The sequence below is a fragment of the Euprymna scolopes genome, chromosome 44 (assembly GCF_053919585.1).
Source record: "Euprymna scolopes isolate OS-2025 chromosome 44, ASM5391958v1, whole genome shotgun sequence".
Classification (NCBI taxonomy): domain Eukaryota; kingdom Metazoa; phylum Mollusca; class Cephalopoda; order Sepiida; family Sepiolidae; genus Euprymna; species Euprymna scolopes.
The window spans coordinates 55,695,188-55,715,585 of record NC_136525.1 but is presented as its reverse complement, the minus strand read 5'-3'; the positions used below and the strand labels follow the sequence as shown (position 1 = coordinate 55,715,585).

The window sequence follows — 20,398 nt, the reverse complement described above, 5'->3', positions numbered from 1 at the left end:
TAAACGTTTTGGGTTCGAATCATGGTATGAGATGTCTTCTTTTTTTTTTTTAAATTTAAATATTGAACCAGTGTTATTTAAGCCATTTTTCACGTAACAATCGTTTTTCTGTTTTTTTTTTTTTACTTCGCTTATCTACCCCTGACCACACACCCCAAAACACCCGGGTACCCACCGATTTTTTAAATTTTAATATTGAAACAGGCTTATTCAAGCCATTTTGTTTTCATCGTTCGTTTGCCTTACATTAGTTTTTTTTGTGTTTTTTTTCTCCCCTTAAGTTTTAACGTTGTTTTCAATTTTTACTTTGCTTATAACAAAAAAACCTGGTCATTGACATCGTCGTCGTAGCGCTCGACGACTTCCATGTGCGCACCTGTCAATTTGGTTCTTAAATAAATTCAAACATCTTTCAGTAACTCATTCTGGCGGGTTCTCAAGGCCGTTGCTCATTCTTAAAATTTTTTATATCATGCTTAAATGATAATATCTATAACTTAACCAAGGGGGTCGCTTATATTTGCCTGACTTTTACCAGCTCGCCGCGTTTTTCGAAAAGCAAATGATGGAGCAGGGAAAACAGTAACTGGCTTGCAGTGCAAAACTAGGTCAAACATCACACCATGTCCTCGCACCTGTATATTTTACTTTATAAACCTTACTTTAACATGCTTATCGATTCGTCTTCTCTCGTGGCCGAGATGGTTAGGTGTCTGGCTTTTTTCCTTTTCGTTTCCGTCAAGGCTTCATGGTTCAATCCTACCTTCCTACTAAAACTTTTTTTCTTTTACACCTCCAAATGCCCAGCCAATGTTTTTTTTTAACACACACATCTACCCGGGCAACTCCAATCTCTGGCCCCCCCTCGCAAATCTTTCACGAAAAACACCAGTCTAGCTGAATCCACTGTGAAAAATTTCCCCCACTCTATATCTGTGCCTAAATCAAAAAGCTTCTTTCTTAGAACTGCACGCCTGTGGAACTCTGTTCCGTTTGCCTGCTTCCCACCGGACTACAACTTAGATGTCTTCAAGTCCAATGCTAACAAATTCCTAATGAACCGGACCCTTAAGTAAACACTTCATCAAATCTCCACATGTACTTGCAATAACCCTTATCCCTAAGTGGCTTCCAGGTCTTGATAAGTGGTGATCACTGTGTAAAAAAAAAAAAAAGTATCTCAAATCGAAGATCAAAATAAGAAGACAATTAAATTCTGATCAAGAAATGTGGGACAATGTAAATATATAAATCTATAAAAGTGGAAATGTGTGTGTGAGGACACTTCTCAACCTATATACTCAACAAATTTTTGATCTACAAACTTGAAATTTGGTATATACGGTATTCACGGTCCTCAGAGTGTATACATTTTGTAAAAGTGAGTCTATAAAATATATATAACAGCAATATAACAGCGAGATACTAAGAGATTTTTTTTAAAAACATTTTAGCCGTTTTCAAAGAGGGCAAAAGAGAATAATATCGTGTTACGAACATCACGAAACAGTACATAGTAGTAATCCTCATTCGATCCCGAGCAATGCCAGGTTTCCTTGCTAGCATATAAATGCAATTTTAAAAATAAATTTTCAATTAATATTTTTTATCTTACCCTGAACTGGATATACACGCCCATATACTTCGACAACAGTACAATTTCCAAAATATTCACAGAATAGCGTTACATCAACTGTGGCGGACATGAGCACCACACGTAGTTCACTGTAAGCAGCTAACATATCCCGCAGCAATACAAGTAGGAAATCAGTCTGAAAGATAAATATAAAAAAAGTTGAAAACGAATATTATACAATATATACACTATATAAAATAGGTATCATGTATTTTTTTTTTGAGATGAGCATTGTATGTTAATTTTATTTTATTTCGGACTATTAGTCTCATCTTATCTTTTTATTGGTGCACAACGTTTCGGCCAACTTCCTCTGGCCTTCGTCAAAAAAAAAAAAAAAATTCCAATAAGGAATAATACATATATATACCAATCGGTACGGACCCGACTATGGAAGATCAGATAATAAATAAATGTGGATTTATAAGATCAAAGAATCCAACCTTGATCGCCCTTCGGGGCCCGTGGCGCAGTTGATAGAGACGTTGAATCCAGATGAACATTGTCTGAAGATAGCGGTTTCAATCCCACCCAAAGCGTGCCAGAGGTAATTGGTCAAAAATGTGGTGAGACGACAACAACTACGGATGGCAGTGATGGCTGAGAATGCAGTTAGGAGATTCGAAGTTCCTATCCGTCGCGGTTACCACCTGACGAAGGCCAGAGGAAGTTGGCCGAAACGTTGTGCACCAATAAAAAGATAAGATGAGACTAATAGTCCGAAATAAAATAAAATTAACTATATATATATATATATATATATATATATATATATATATATGAAGAACATTAACTGTTGACAGATAAAAAAAAACAAAAAAACATTATTGAATCACCAAATGTTTAAAGACAAAGTCTCCAACAAAAGTTATTCCTTAATTCATGGAGTTTCAAAAATTTACATCGTTACTCATCAGAGGAAATGAATAATTGATTAGTGCAAAAAAAAAAAAAAAACCCTTTCTAGAATAGTATTAAAAATTAAAAACTTAAAATTTGTAGTCATGGAATATAATTACAGGAGTAGGAAAGACAATACAGGGTGTGGAACGATAAAATTGTCGCCCTAGAACAGACTAAATGATTCCATTTCCATTTGATGAAAACTAGTTTTCTTTTTTTGTTGCAGACCATCTACTAGTTGGCCAGTTGTGTACAAATCGGAAGAGCAATAGGATCCTTCTGTCATGTCTGGAAGTGACAGTGTTCAACGAGCAAGATCGGAGATGCACCGCTGTACAACTCATGTTCTCTACCGATCCTACTTATGACAACAGGACTATTGCCAGCATCCTCAAAATGTATCGCTGGATTGGCACAAATAACAAGGATGTGCCCAGGATGATGGAAATAAAGTTTCTGGTCATGGTTATCTTTGGTATGGTTTCAAGCGAGGGCTACATCATGCCAATTCACATCTTCGAAGTCTGCTTAAAAGTTAACATCAAAGTGTACCTGGATGTTCTGAAGAGTGCAGTGATCCCCTGGTGCAATCGGATGGCTGCTGGCAGAAATTGGGTGTGGCAGCAGGACTCAGCGCTGGCCCACAAGTCCAAAGAGACCCAGACTTTGCTTTAGAAGGAGTGCTACGACTTTGTACTCTTCTCTCTCTGCCCTCCTCATCCCCAACCTGAACATGCGAGACTACTTTGTTTGGTCATATGTTTAGAACATCTCTAACGTGACCTCGCACGACACTAAAGACAGCCTGATCGCCAAGTATTCCTCAAGCTCCTGCTGCTGCTTGTGGAAAAGGCATGGTCCCAGTTTTGGACACATATTAAGGCAGCAATTGAGGCTGAAGGCGATTACATTGAATAGATATCGGCTCTATTACATAATCAAGTTACTGGAATTGATTTTTTCAATAAAAGTTTTAAAATAAAGCTGTAGTGTTATTTTTTTTTTAGGGTGACAAATTTATCGTTCCACCATATAGAATCCATAACGAACGAATACAATCCAACAGTAAATTCAGTCCGCTCTTTAAAAACTGAAAATTTAGGATGACTTGCCATGTCAATATGGAGGTGGGGGGGGGGGTGTTTGAAATGTTACTTATAACAAAGTAAATAAGAAAAGACAAAGAGAAATTTGAATCAAAGGGAAGATTGTGATCATAAAATAAATGCTAATGATGAAAACAGCCGTAACATATAGGAAAACCCTAGAGTGCAGTAACTAACTTGCATAACCAACAAACGTTTACTAGCCACAGTTAAAAAAAAAAAAAAAAAAAAATTTCATAAAGACCTAAAGAAACTAAAATTGCCAACAATTGACATCTAGGTGCAAAAAAAAAAAAAAAAAGTGATGGTACTCGACTCAGCTGATAACACAAAAAATTGTCATGTAGGATCAAGGAGGATGGAAAGATTAAAGAACAGGAGCATTTGGAAGGGTGGAAGAGTACTAGAATCTTGGAGAGGAATAAATGGTAAATGGATGTTGTGATAACGCACAAGGATTTGCAAAGGTTAGCAAAAGAAGTGGAGAATGCTGGAAATCTGAGAAGAGTTGTCATTTGTCATCCAATGGAAAATTGGTTCATGTTAGCAAAATCACTGATGATGACTTGTGTAAAAATTCCTTGTGAATAGATATACACGATAATAACAATCATAATAAAACTGAAAAATAATATACATATTATATATATATATATATATATATATATATATATATATATATATATATATATATACTTACATTGATATCTCTTTCATGGATTTCATCAACAATGACATGAGAGACGCCACGTAAGCCATTTTCTAATCGCCTCAGCAGGGTTCCTAACAAAAAAAAAAAAAAACGTTTTCATCACAAGTTTTGGTTTAGTTAATTTACAGCATGCAAAATCGTTTAAACTTATGCAGAAACATAATCTAGATAACAATAGATAGATAGCACCCTCTACCCACCGTTTTCAAAAAGTTTGCACCCTCTACCCACCGTTTTCAAAAAGTTTGCACCCTCCACCCACTGTGGAAATAATTTAAAATGTTCAAATTTTATCACATAATTTTGTCATGAATAATCTATCATATAAATCTCACCTGTCTGTTTAAATGTATATATGTATGCATGTATGTCTGCTTAAAACTTCTGCAGTCCTGCAACACAGCAGATGTCTCGCAGCACTGCAACACAGCGGATGTCTCGCAGTCCTGCAACACAGCGGACGTCTCGCAGCACTGCAACACAGCGGACGTCTCGCAGCACTGCAACACAGCGGACGTCTCGCAGCACTGCAACACAGCGGACGTCTCGCAGCACTGCAACACAGCGGACGTCTCGCAGCACTGCAACACAGCGGACGTCTCGCAGCACTGCAACACAGCGGACGTCTCGCAGCACTGCAACACAGCGGACGTCTCGCAGCACTGCAACACAGCGGACATCTCGCAGCACTGCAACACAGCGGACGTCTCGCAGCCTTGCAAAACAGTGGACTCAGAACAAACGCAGTACTTAGACCTAAGTCTTCATTCCTTTCCATGAAAATTTTCTGAATTCTGGCAAAAAGTGGAGGCCTTGCACATCAGCAAAAAGCAGAAGTATCGCAGCTCCATAAAAAGCGGAGATCACGAATCCTTGTAAAACGTGGAAGTCTTGCATCTCCGTAAAAAGCAAATGAGGAAAAGAGGCAACTTACCCAATGTACAGTACAAAATGGCAGCATATGGCCGAGGGAGGACACTCTCAAAACGAACGCTGTACCCAGTACTCAGACCTAAGTTTTCATTCCTTTCCATGGCAACTCGCTCAGCGATGGATACGGCACTGATTCTTCTAGGCTACAACAAAATAAAAAAGGAAAAAAGTTAAAACTTTTTACATTTTGCCAAAATTTTCTTAAAAAATAAAATAATTTACATTTCTTGAAGTACTATCCTCAGCAGAGTGTTGTTAGCGAAACGCTGGCAATATTGTCGGCAAAACGCTGGCAATATTGTCGGCAAAACGTTTGTAATATTGTCTGCAAAACGTTTGTAATATTGTCTGCAAAACGTTTGTAATATTGTCTGCAAAACGTTTGTAATATTGTCTGCAAAACGTTTGTAATATTGTTGGCAAAACGTTTGTAATATTGTTGGCAAAATGTTTGTAATGTTAGACTTTTATTTTTGCTCAGTCTTTTCAAACTGGAATAATAAAAATTCAAGCAAAGCCTTTTATTTTATCAATGGAGATAACTTGTCCTTGTTCAACCTCAGAGAAGCAATGGAAGGACCCATTACTATAAATTTATAACTTACAATATTGCAGCATTAAGAATTTTTTTTAAATTCAATTAAACATTATATAATCAATTCTTAATGCTGCAATATTTTAAGTTATAAATTTATAACTTACAATATTGCAGCATTAAGAATTTTTTTAAAAATTCAATTAAACATTATATAATCAATTCTTAATGCTGCAATATTTTAAGTTATAAATTTATTATATATTTTTATTAGAATATCTCGTCCTTTTCTGTTCCATGTTTAAGCTTAATCATATTACTTTTCATGCTCGCATTTTTCTATTGTAATATTGAAATATAGTTCTTTGGTTAGTGAGAATATATACAGAAATCTTTGTATTCACCAAAATTCTAATTTCTTTCAAATGATGTGGTGTTTGGCTTTTAAGAAGTTTCTTTTGGCTGAATTTTCATCCTAGAAACATTACCAGTGTTCTTAACGGCAAGTCAACAAATTAACAACTAACACGGCTGCTAGTGCAGAGTCTTTATATAGGTTTCTACATGGAATTTTCTTGATTATTCCAGATTGTTCCGAAGATGTTTTAAAAAGAATATTCTAATGTTCAATTTATTTTTAGAGGGAAAATAGAATGTCATAACACTTTATATAAGAAAAATACCTTCTCTCAACACTACCCCTGTCGGATAAAATACATCATTCAGATTTTTTTCATCTTGGATGTTTTCCGCACAAAGCCCTGGCTGATATAACATCCGACATTCTGCAGATGCATTTTGTAAAATTTGCAAATCTTTATGTTGAACTTTGTAATCTGTGCAGAATTTTGATCGGTTTGGTTGTTTTGTTTTACGGCATATCAACCCTTTTTGGGGTTATTTAATGCCGAATCTAGTTATTCCGGAAATAGTATTCATGTTGCATCCAGTTATTTTGTAGAAGTTTTTAACTTTCAAGCTCTTTGTATCTTCAATCGCTATATGTTAAGGCCTTGGGGACTTTTGGGGGCTAAATAGGTGAGTGTCAAATGATGGACTTAGTCATTTTTTTTTTTTTTTTTTTTTTTTTTTTTTTGCATAGTGCAGAACTCAAATTTACATATGTTAAGGCCTTGGGAACTTTTGGGGGCTAAATAGGTGAGTGTCAAATGATGGACTTAGTCATTTTTTTTTTTTTTTTTTTTTTTTTTTTTTTTGCATAGTGCAGAACTCAAATTTACATATGTTAAGGCCTTGGGAACTTTTGGGGGCTAAATAGGTGAGTGTCAAATGATGGACTTAGTCATTTTTTTTTTTTTTTTTTTTTTTTTTTTTTTGCATAGTGCAGAACTCAAATTTACATATGTTAAGGCCTTGGGAACTTTTGGGGGTTAAATAGGTGAGTGTCAAATGATGGACTTAGTCATTTTTTTTTTTTTTTTGCATAGTGCAGAACTCAAATTTACATATGTTAAGGCCTTGGGAACTTTTGGGGGTTAAATAGGTGAGTGTCAAATGATGGACTTAGTCATTTTTTTTTTTTTTTTTGCATAGTGCAGAACTCAAATTTACATATGTTAAGGTCTAAAACTGCACCATTTGCTCATTTTCACCAAGATTTGACCTCCCTTGGGGGTCTTTTGAGAAAATCGGGGGGGGGGGGGGGATCAAATGTTGGCCATTTTTTATTTATGCCTCATTCACTGTGCACTCACACCATGCATGCTTCACTTTTTTTTTTTTTTTTTTTTCATAAATAGAATAAAATATTTGTTTTCACTGGTTTAAATATGTTTTAATATTATAAAAAAATATATTATTTCATTAAATATTTATTGATTTCTTTATATTTAGTACAAAAATAGAATACAATGCTTTTTTTTCATTATTTTTTTTTGTATTATTATTAGTGATGGGACGATTCCTAAATTTTTCCCCCGATTTCGATACAATTACCAATTCCAATTCTTTATAAATCTCTAAATATTTAAATATAAAATTGCTTTTTTTTTTTCCCTGATTATTGTATAAACAAATATTAAATGTGCACATATTTTTTCAAAACATTAAAAACACACTTATAGCAGGGGCGATATATAGATTTTACTTTTACTGATAGTTTAAAATCAATAAATATTTATTATTTTATCATTACTACACGCAGTGGAAGATCTTGTTTTAAACAAAATCAAATAAAAAAAAAATAAAAAACCAAAGGAATCGTTTTTAGCATTGAAAAATAGGCACAATTTTTTTTTTTTTGATACCGATACCCTTAAACGTTCCGATTTTTCTGATTCCGATTAATTGTCCCAACATTAATTATTATTATTGTTGTTTTTATTTAAAAAATAGGATACAATTTTTTTTTTCCAATGATTGTTATGGTCCAGGGGGGTTATCTAATAATTTTACTTTGCGCGTGCTTGTGTAAACATTTCTTTCTTATTGCAATAGTTTTTAAGCAAAAATACTTTTAGTGTAAATAAATTTAAAAAAAAAACAAAAAAAAAAACTTATATAGTTGCCAACAAATTTAATCTAAAACAGGGAGTCCAGTTTTGTAAGCAGAACAATTGTACATCAGTAAGTGACTTAATTTAACACTGGTCTGGGTCGCCCATAGCTCGGAATTGCCAGTGGGGGGGAGGGTGTGTGTGTGCTCTGACTTCACGCCAGTCAAAATATTAGAAGTTGTTTTGCAGGCGAAAACTCTTACCTGAGTGACGATGATGTTACAGTCGGCACCTTTACCTTCTGCGATCATGCCTTCCAGAATGAACTGAGGGACCTAAAAAGAAAAACAATTTGTCATTAAAGACATCACAAATAGTCAGAAGTAAATAATTGAATGACCAAAATTATGGAATTTAGCATATAACACTTAAATTGTTTCCCTTATGTAAAATGCTGACCTGGTGTTAAGTGGTGGTATGTTAGTAGATGTTTTATAGGGAGGGGAAAATGGTTGCTACTCTATTTGGAAGATAATTTTGAGAGATGTAGTAATCTCAGAATATAATAATTTTTATAATAACTAAAAATGTAAAAATATTTTTGATGCAACACACTGTAGGAAGCGGTGATGGTGTTGTGTGAAAAAGATAGGGTTAGGGTTCAGGTTCGGTAATTTTCCTATAATTGCTGAGTTTAGAAGAGAAAAAGAGGACATTTTATTATATGTATACATTCTAAGGATTTTTTCGCTTATTTTACAAAGGTGTAGACATTATTATTAACTAGCAGGGAGATCGAATACTGTACACTTCAAATACTTTCAGAGTCATCGGAATCAGTGAAATCGGCCATTCAATTAAATCGATTGTTGCATGCTCCATTTGGGAACCCACTGCAGTGCACCAGGACGAAGCTCCACATGCCTCTCTGTGGAGATTTGGTTTGGTTACTTCGTTTTACAGCATATCAACCCTTTTCGAGTTATTTAATGCCGAATCCAGTTATTTCAGAAACAGTGGTTATACTTCAAGTTTTTTATATCTTCAAATATTTATTTGAAAAGTTTGGTTTCGTTGCTTTACGGCATATCAACACTTTTCAGATTATTTTATGCAGAATCCAGTTATTTTGGAAATAGTATTAATGCTGCATCCAGTTATTTTGTATAAGGTTTTTATTCTTCAAGCGCTTTGTATCTTTCTTCAATTGCTAGTTTGTAGTGTTTGGTTTGGTTGTTTTATGGTGGATTTTATTGTTTTAGTTCCCTGCCCTGCAAAACATGAATGAGTTTTGCAATGGGAGAGGGAAAAGGGGTCAGATTATTACTGTTTGATACATTTTAAGTTAGGAAACCAGTCAGGAAGTGTCTGTGTGTGTGTGTGTGTTTGGGGGGGGGGAGACAGAAAGAGAAAGGAGAAACGGAAAGAAGGAAAAGGTGGATTGTTGTTTTTGCAGAACATAAGTTTTGCAAAAGAAAAACATTAACAGCATTTCATCTTCAGACAGCCAGATCTAGTAGCACCAGTCCCCCATAGTGACAGTCCACAACAGATTGTAGTTTACATTGCACTGTAGAGAACCTACTGTTGATTTTATAAAATTATTTCATAAAATGGCTTAAATTAGCATTTAAGATACAAATGTCAAGTATCATGGTTGAAATGAGCTCTAAACAGATACATTCATTTCGAATGCACCCCTGTCATATCAAAGAACCTATTGTTGATTTCATACACTGGATTCTTCAGCTTGTGCGGTAATAAAACTTCTCAAACGCACTTGTGATGTTAGGTTGTACAAGGGCATTAACTTTGGTCAAAATCAGACTATTCCTGTTTTAATAGGATTTTTTCTAATTATCAATTTTTGATAATTATCGGAGGGGGGGGGCGTTCTGATATAAAACCTAAGAACATTCCCAGACACATAAAGTACATTTGTGCAATGGTGTTCAGTGAAAAAGATGTGCATGGGGTTAGGGTTTAGTTATTTGTCTACAATTTCTGAGTTTAGAAGTCATTTTATACGTAAAGATTACGATGACTTTTTTTTTGCTTATTTTACAAATATTTATACATGCTGTTTGGTTATTTTGTTTTACGGCATATCAACCCCTTTTTAGGTTGTTTAATGCAGAAACCAGTAATTTTGGCAAAAGTTTTTATGCTTCAAGTTTTTGCTTTTTTATATCTTTGAATATTTATTCATAACGATTGGTTTGGTTGTTTTGTAGAGAAAAAAATTGTTTTTGTTTTTAGCTTTGCAGAATCTGATTGAGTTTTGAAAAGGAAAAAATAAATAAGCAATAACATCACTGTTTGGTGCATTTAAGTTAGGAAACCAATATCTTCAGATCGCCTGATCTGTTAACATCAGAGAGAGGAAAAAGGAGAGGAGCTCAAAAGTAACGAGAGAGGGAGCGCGCGAGAGAGAGAGAGAGAGAGATGTTGCACACATCATTTTTTTATTACTAAAAGAAAACTTGAAAATTTAGATGCCTCTCTGGCCAGAATTGTTGACATTGCTTTCTAATAAATACGGGCATGACATTAAAGGACATATTTAGTGGTTACAGTTACCTGGGTAGTTTTACCACATCCTGTTTCGCCTCTGATGAGTACAACGGGGCTGGTTTTAATGACATGAATAATGTGATCTTTGGAATTATGAATGGGGAGGTTCGAGCGATCATACAACATCTGAAAAAAATAAATAAAATAAATAAAAAATAAATGAAAAAAAAATACATAAAATAAATTAACCATTCTATGACATCTACCTATGTTTTTTTTTTCTTTTTTTAGAGGCGTTGAACTTTAAATTGACAACTATTTTCATTAATTGCAAATTTGGCAACTATCAGTTATTTTGGTTCATAAAGAAACTGATACCCAAGCAATATTGGCAAATTGTAAATGATACAATCAATTTACTCAGAAAAACTTGGCCACATTATTCATGTGATTTAATCCTGTTAGATTATTTTCTCCAGGGATATGTAAAGTCCTATGTCTATGCTGATGAACCAGACACAATAGACCATTTGGAAGACAACATTGGACATGAAATACAGCCTAATTTAATGTGTAGAGTTAGTGAAAATTAGACCTCTAGATTACCCCATATATGCACATGCTGTGTGGAGCTATATGTTTGAAATTATATTTAAATTATAAATGCCAAAAAATAATTTTGGAATAAACCACATTTTTGTATAATATTTTTCTATATTTATTTGAATCTAAAGTTCAATGCCTTTAAAAAATAAAATGCACATCGTTGAGCACTTTCTGTTGAATTAAAAAGTCGGTCAATATAGCTCTTATGCGTAGATCATCGTATAACGATTTGATCACTGTCTGTCTGACGTAATGAATAAATTAAAATGTTTAAAATTCAACGCTATTTCACATGATTAATGGTAGCCGAATGGATACGGCCTCCGCTAATCGAGCCAGAGATGTCTCGTGTCGCGGGGTTCGAATCGTTCGACTGGTAGTAATCGTGACACCCTGCACTGAAGAATCCCGAAAGGATGAAACACTAGTGTCTGTAGGTATTTAATTATTATAGTAAAAAAATAATTATATATATATATATATATATATATATATATAAAACGAAAAAACAACCAACAAACTTAGCACAATCTCATTCCAAATTTAATTCAACTCAAAAGGGCATAATCAAATGAAAAGAGCTCGTCTGGGTTAAGCGTCGTCCTACTGGAATAACTCTTATTCATGCGCTGCTAAGCATTGAGCTCTCCCAGCTAAGATTCCGTACAGGAAGTGTGCTATCAACATTGGAGAAAAATGATAGCGTACAACTAAAAAATCCAAAAATACATAAGAGATTTTATAAACAAAACAGTGAGATTATATATAGTGAACAATGCATTCAACAACATTTCACACACATTTCTAGATACCTATATCTAATAAGTTCAAAAGAAAGGACACACTTAGGGAGGTATTTTGGTGGTAAAGTCACTAAATAGAGATTAGCTGGTTTCCCGGCATAGCCCAGGATGTAATATAGATTGACTGAAATACATGTTCTAGCTGGTTTCTAGGCGTTGCCAGGGATGTAATATAGACATATTATGTTGTATATTACCTGTTCTCTTCTCCCTAAGGTAAAACAATTTCATATACATGCTGTAAATTACCTATGCTAGGGATAAAACATGAACAATACCAGTCCTAGGGTAGATAAAACAAATAATACATAGAGATGAAAGATTCCTCTCCCCTAAGAATAAAACATATGTTCAATATCTGCTTTTGTTTTTTCATTGTTTATACGGTCCCGAGCAATGCCGGGTAGCCCTGCTAGTATATATATATATATATAATCCAAATAAATTATGGGCAACTTTCTAAGTAAATAAAAAATGAGCTTCAAGGCGAAGCCACTATTTAACCGTATTTATCATTAAAAAAACAACAAATCTAAATTTATAAGCGATAAAAATAAACAGTAAACTCATCTAGAAGTTTGTGGCGGAACGGTTAATGCGCCAGACTGGGGTAAACATTGTCTGGAGTTTGATTCCTAGAAACAGTCAAGCTACGCCGATGAGAGGTAATTAACACGCATGTACATAGATTACTGTTTAAAAAATAATAAAAATAAATAAAATGTTATATACATCCAAATAAATTATGGGTGACTTTCTAAGTAAATAAAAATGAGCTTTGAGGTGAAGCCACTATTTAACCGTATTTATCGTAAAAAAAAAAACAAAAAAACAATATATATATATATATTCCCATTCAAAATTAACAAAAGATTATTATTAAGATCAATAGATTTCATATTAAAATAGTTTTCATCACTTACTGTTTGGAGTTCCCTATCGTTGGCCTTCTGTTCTTCTAGTGACTGGTACACATCCTGGCTGATTTGTTCCATTGTCGCCTAAAAATAAAAATAAAACAGTTTTATTAAAAACTAATTTAACCATATATCAAAAAATGACACACTTTGCCTTACTTCTCTTATTTGGCCTTTGTGCTTTGCCATACTGTTCCATTTGGCGTACTCTTCAATTTGCGCTTTGCCCTATTTGGCCTTTGCACTTAATCTTACTATTCTATTTGGCCTTTGTGCTTTGCCTTATTCAATTTAGTCTTGCACTTTACTTAAGTCTTGTATCTTATAGACTTTAAACAAATGTATTTTTTGTTTTAATTACTAAGATTAATTAAAAGATCAATTAAATAATTAAAATTAATTAAAAGAGAAGCAATGCAAAAAGTTTTCATGATTTTTTAAAAAGAAATTACAAGAGATTAACCTTGGAGACTTAGATAATAATGATATTAGGGCTGTGAAGTCAGAAGGTACAACACATCAAATAACAACTACAATTCTAACTTGTAGCATTCGTATGAGTCCGATTCCTTTGAAAACTTTTCGCTACACAACCTTCAATGATATGAACTCGGATGCTCATAATGATAATTCGTAATAGCTTTACGATAACAAAAACTAGTGTTATAAAATTTGGCCAAACGAATTTAGGTTCAAATTTAGAATCTGATTAAAAATTAACAATTGGAAAGAAGTTGTTTGGTTTCGAATTAAAGTAATTTGGCTCCAGAATTTGCCGTATACTTAAGACAAAAATCTATGTGCATTTTGTCGAAGCAATGCCAAAAAAAGAATATATCAACTCTGTTGAGGTGTCTTGTGTAGTTTCTCACTTTTAGCTTCACACACAGACAACTGACTTTTATATGTTTTATAAATAAAGATTGAAACAACGTTGCTAAAATCTCTGGAGAAAAGAAACTAATTAATAAAAGACCATTTTTCATAGCAATATGCAAATTAACTTTAGCACTGAGCTCACATATCAGAGTAAGTTATGTGAACTTGAAATGTTTGACTTTACCATTAATACAGGAAATGAGCTCAACTTTCACGTGTGTGTGTGTGTGCGCGCGCGTGTTGGTGCATGGACATGTGCGTATGCATGTGTGTGTGTGTGTGTGTGTGTGTGTGTGTAATATGTGTGTATTTGTGCATATATATGTGTGTGTAGATATGTGTGCATATGTGTGTGCGTGTTTGTATGTGTATATGATCTAGGGCATCAAGTCTGTGGCTTTCATGGTTTGTGTGGGCTGTGGCGTTGCCTGATTATGAAAATTTTTATATTGTATGTCATGTTTAAAATATGCAGCATCTGCTCGCACCTACCCACCCACGGATATAAAACAAGATAATAAAAAGCATCTTTACGTGTGCCAAGGGTCCTTCATCGATGTTACAGTTTGTCCATGGATTCCAGTTAGGCTGAGGTGGACACCAAGACACAACTCCCGGCTGGGGACGTTTTGGGGTCGGAACAAACTCATCCAGTTGGGTATGAGTTACTAGAGAGACCGGCTCCTCAGAATCAAGAGGCTGAAACGAGAAAAGGAAAAGATTTAAAAAAAGAAAAAAAAAAAAAGAAAAAAAAAAAAAAATCATAAGGGGTGGGGGATAAAAATCCATTGAGGGCGAGGGGAGTTTCCCCCGCCTCCAATTATATTTGAAATGGGAAAAATTTTCTTTTATGGCTAATCGTTGTTGTATCATCAATTTATCAAAGAGATGGGAGGTGGCAATGGTGAAGTGGTTAGCGATGAGGAGTGGCAACGTGGGAGAAACACTTTCACTAAGGAAGTTGTCGACAACGTTTACTTAGTCCCTTATGAAGTACCTGATGTGAAGTCGAAAGGTATATATATATATATATATATATATATATATATATATATATATATTTTGTGTACAGAAAGTTGTTAGTTGAGACAGGTCATTGGTACCGTCGGTTTCAAGCCCGATAATAAGGCCCGTTTAAGGTATCCTTATCGAGCTCTCTTCAGCCAATATTCGTCTATCAATTATATATATATATATATATATATATATATATATATATATATATATATATATATACACACACACACCTCTGCTTAACTTATTTTGTTTTCAAGTAAGATCTTTGACTTACTTATTTCATCAAATACTTCTGCATGCAAAATCCGATCCCGCATTTTGCTAATTCTTACCCTCTGATGAGAAGGAGAGTATTTCTTCGAAACTCCGCGGATTAAGGACTATCCATTTATCTAGTGTTTCCTTTTCAGATTAAATATGTTTTTAACTCATTTCAAAGTGTTTTTTAACATATTTTATTAACTGTTTGCTCATATCATAAAGCTCTATTTCCTATTTGGTTTTATCGAGCTTTTATATCTGGCTGAGATAATTTTATAAATATTAATTCTTTAATATTTATAATTTACTTTAATTTTACCATCTTGGATCATTTTGGTAAATTCAATTGTAATTTTCATTTTATATATATGTGTGTGTGTGTGTGTGATTGAACTTTAGATTCAATGCCAACAATAGAAGCATGCGATTCATACAAAATAAATTAATCTTTGGTGTTATTCATTTGTAATTTTATTATCCTATTTTCATATATATATATATATATATATATATATATATATATATATATATATATTTATTAGTAGGCCACCCAGCGTTGTACAGTCATAAAATTTGCATAAATATTATATTTTACTTCTTTTAGAAACTGAAACCTGTGCATGCGAGTATTATGTTTTTTTCTAAACAATTCATTTCTTGTAAGAAAAAAAAAAAATACTCAACACCAAAACCCAAAGACAGGGAGTCAAGTACGATAACCATTAGACCAGCTTGACACGACCATTAAAAAATGGTTTCAAACTTACTTATTCTTAACAAAGAAATCTGTCATGTGAACCATTCACGCTTGTGCATTTATGAAACAGATGACAAGCCGATAAAAATCCATTGACCCTCCCCCCCTACCAATTTTTCAATTTTGACCTTCTTAGTTGCCCTTTTTCAGGATGAAAACGAATTAAAAAGTTTTCCATTTCTCTGAACACCCTATATAATAAATTTTAATTCTGTGGATCACACACATGTACATTCTCACATAATTATATATTAGTGCAAAACTTTGTTGAAGTTATTACGAGGGAACATTTCTATAAAATAATAATAAAAAAATCAATAAAACTGTTTAAAATATGCGCTAAAGTATTCTAGGCACCCCTAATGATCAAACCTCAAAAGTTTTTAATTCACGAGGTAGTTTAAAGGCCTGGGTATAGTAATAGAAAGATTAGAAGGTTTTAGAAGTATCTAGAAAGCCCCAGAGGGTTCTGCAATTATCTAGAATGGGTTAAGATGCCATATAAATAAAAGTGGAGAGGGAAACAGATCAGTTATCAATTTGGACCTGTCAAGATAACTCCGGTCTATAATTCACGGATAAGTCCAGCCGAAATAATCCAAAACACAAAAAGAAAAATACATTCTTTCAACCACGGAAAGTTGCAGAAAAAACCCTCTGGACTAGTGGTAAATACAATTTTGAAATATTCTCATTGACCAAACTTTTAAAAGAAAAACAAAAAGAAACATTATAGTCATTGAATTTCATTGTTAATATAGTGAATAGCCAGGCGAAGACTGGCCAGTTAGCAGTTCTTATTTGACTGCTTCCCTTACCCTCGTAACGCTCCACTTCCTCATCCTAGTTATCGACCACGAGTTTCAACAAGCCGTCTTTTCATTTGTAGTTGATAATAGTAATCCAAAGTATCTTTGTTAACAGACACCTTTTTTTCGTTTGTTTTGTTATTGCTGTAAATATTTGTGAATAACCATATTTGTTTATTTTGTTATTGTTGAAAATAAAGGAAAAGATCATTTTCCGAAGAACGTATTTCATATCGTCCATATTTTTAGTTGTTACACCTTTTGAACGTAACAAAATTCAAAGACTTACTTTTTCTTTTTTATAACTTTTGTTTATTTCTCCTGGATTTTTTTCATTACAGCTGTTTCGTTAGTGGGAAGGCAGTTTTACGATTTATGTGTCTATAAAAATATCCTGTCGCCACCAACTTCTTCAGATGATTTTTTCCATTTGATGTTAACAACAAAAAGTTGATTTTTTTTACACGATAAACATGGTATTTGGGGAAAAGAAATTCCAACGCCACGCTGTCACATGTCAGCCATCTTGGGTGTTATGCTAAGATAACTTTCTGTTTTAAACCATAATTTCGTATTTTTTATTTTAATTTCCCGTTTTTTCCTTATTTATTTTTTTCCAATTTCTTATAATTTTATTTCTACATTTATGCGTGTTTATTCTAATATTCCTTTTTGTTTGGTTTTCACACTCTATTATTTAATTTCTTTGCTTCAAGGGAAGGTTACTACAATATTAACAACTAGCAGGGGTACCCGGCGTTGCCCGAGTGTTTGTTTCCGGGACGGGGGGGGGGGGGGAGTTTTAAAAAATGTTATGGTAGGTAAGTAGGAAGGATCAAACCCGGAGTCATGAGTAAAAGTAGGAAAATAAAGTGTGAAAAAAAACATCTGCAACGTTAACAGTTCGGCCACCAAGAAAAGTCCATTCCAGTTGTTTAGGAAAAAAAAAAAAAACGACTACGGTAGGTCGGCGCGAACGTGAAAATATAATGTGAATTGTCCAGCACGCTAACCACTACGCCACAGAGCACTGCAGCTTAGTTTAGTGATTTTAAATAACTTCACATGAAAGAACTACAAAGCCAAACCGGTGTTTTCTTCTCAACTGTTCCTTGTGAACGATCCCCAAACAGTGTTAAGTGGTGGCAGGGGGAGGAGGAATTTATTAGAGAGAAAATATTTTACCACTTCCATTGATCTTAACCGATTTTGGCCCTGACTTCTCAGCAGAAAAAGTATAGAAATCTAAGATTATCGAGGAATTTGAGAAATAATAAGCCTATAACACACCTCAGATATTGTTCTGCCGTTTGTGCATATTATATTTGCATGAAATATCTTGATTTTTAATCCTATTAATGTCAAAATCAGGCGGGGAAAAAATGAGTTCATTTTATTTATATAGAGATAATGAAAGTGATGCATTTATTTGACAAAGACAATATTTATCTTACTATAGGGAATAGAGTTGAGGGTGGTTAAGGGGTTAACAACATGGACTGACAACTTAGGTATACCAAGTTGTAATTCAGTTCATTCCACAAAAAAAGCTTTCACTTAGGATGTTGGCAACCTTCACATGGTCTACCCTGTAAGTACCCAATGTCTTTCTAGAAAAAATTCCAACAAGAAAGATATTGGTGAAACCAATGCCAACAATAGAATCACCTGAATCATATGAAATGAATATTTGATGTTATTCATTTGTAATTTTATTTTTCTATTTTCACACATATATATATATATGTTTTGAGAAAAATAGAAAAACCGAATGAAATTATTAAAATAATCAACGTTTCGTCCTTATTTCAGAGGACATACGCACACATGTTTGTCTTATTTCAGAGGACATACACATACATATGTTTGTCCTTCCCGACATGGGTAGGATTCAAAAACTGTTCTCTTTTTCGTACGATCTATGACTTTTTCTTTTCTTGCATTTTTACTTCGATATCCTGAAGATGTCCTCTGAAATAAGGACGAAACGTTGATTATTTTAATAATTTCATTCGGTTTTTCTATTTTTCTCAAAACATAACGTCAACCACCGCTGGTATTTTTACATTTCTTATATATATATATATATATATATATATACCCCCCCCTAAAACCTCTGACCTTGATGGAGGGGAGACTAAAACTTCCTAATATGATTTCAAATGATCTGATGGTTGGTTGGTTGTTTTTGTGTTACGTCATATCAACTCTTTTCGGGTTATTTAATGCCGAATCCAAAGATTTTGAAGAAAATTTTTTTAATAGAATATATTTGTTGTTTTCAAGTCGGTTTCTATTCAACCCATAGTTGGAACCCTAACAGGTACTACCACTCCGGGTCAGAGTGGACCTGGGAGCAATGGTAATTAAACGGTGGCTCCACACTCCCCAAAACCTGCAAGCTGGGGCCTCACCACTGGATATAGTTTATGGTCATATCCAGGACCCCCCTTGAGGGACTTTTACCCTCTGCAGGGGGGCAGTCGGTGTATTCTAATGCCCCACCGACAGGGCCCTCAAATGATCTGAAATAACAGCAAGGGGAGACTTGATTCCAAACTTCCATTATATTATTTAAAATGTTTTTATATTATTCAACGATAAATATTTCTAATGTATACCTTCCCTTTTTGTTTTTCATACATAAAGTAAATTTCATTTCACAGCGTATGGGAATTACTTGATGCCGAAAATATTCACGATAATATCCTATTTCCAATGAGGGAAGATATAACATAAACGAAATATTCATCATTTATAAGTATCTGATATAAATATAAAAATGAATTATATAAAAAAAATATCTCCACGAACCACCTAAATAATAACGAACCCAATTCTTCCCTCTTTGTAAGAAACATGGGTTTATGGGATGTAAAGATTAAAGAACAAAATGAGGAACCAATTAAAAAGCTCCCGAGATTAAATCCAAAGTCCACTTTCTATTTGTTGACATTTTATGAAAAATTACAAATTTTTAGCAAGAAACATTTTAAGAAAAATTGCTGGAATTAAAAAAAAAACATTAATTTAAAAAATTCTTTTTAAAAATTGATAAAAAAAAAAAATTTTTTTTTTTAAATTAAAAATTTTATTTAAATTAAAAAATTTTTTTTTAAGTTTCCAAAAAATAATTTTTTTAAATTAAAAAGTAAACAAAAACTTTAAAAGAATTAAAAAATAAATTTTAAAAAAAATTTAAAAAGAAAACAAAACAAAACATTTTTTTTTAATCAAAAAAAAATTAAAGAAAACAAAATTTTTAAAAATTTAAAAGAAAAAAAAATTTAAAGTAAAAAAAAAAAAAAAAACAAAAAAACTAACCACTTGAATAGGGTTGATATTCCAAGAATGCAAAGCTTCATCGAGAGACGCTTCCACTTCTGGACTGACAGCAACTTCAAATGGTGGAATCTGCAGACAATGATAGAAGAAACATTTAAATAAAATATATCCACTTATAACTCTTCACCCTCTCATTGTTTAAGATATCAACTTAGAAAATAACATTTTTTTTTTCATTTTAATAAACAATTATTAAAAAAATAAGTTTA

At 33.3% G+C, this 20,398-nt stretch overlaps 1 protein-coding gene across 3 annotated transcripts in view; it reads right to left on the bottom strand.

The window, feature by feature from the left end:
* LOC145268854 (ATP-dependent RNA helicase A-like) overlaps nucleotides 1-20,398 on the bottom strand; it is a 250,342-nt gene that overhangs the window by 37,034 nt on the left and 192,910 nt on the right. For all 3 annotated transcript variants that reach the window (XM_080124531.1, XM_080124532.1, XM_080124533.1), the window contains 8 exons: nucleotides 20,169-20,258; nucleotides 14,535-14,699; nucleotides 13,128-13,205; nucleotides 10,862-10,981; nucleotides 8,545-8,616; nucleotides 5,292-5,433; nucleotides 4,346-4,428; nucleotides 1,616-1,772 (listed from right to left, as the gene is read on the bottom strand). In XM_080124531.1, the coding sequence (XP_079980657.1) occupies nucleotides 1,616-1,772; nucleotides 4,346-4,428; nucleotides 5,292-5,433; nucleotides 8,545-8,616; nucleotides 10,862-10,981; nucleotides 13,128-13,205; nucleotides 14,535-14,699; nucleotides 20,169-20,258 (907 nt within the window). The remainder of the gene's footprint in view (nucleotides 1-1,615; nucleotides 1,773-4,345; nucleotides 4,429-5,291; nucleotides 5,434-8,544; nucleotides 8,617-10,861; nucleotides 10,982-13,127; nucleotides 13,206-14,534; nucleotides 14,700-20,168; nucleotides 20,259-20,398) is intronic.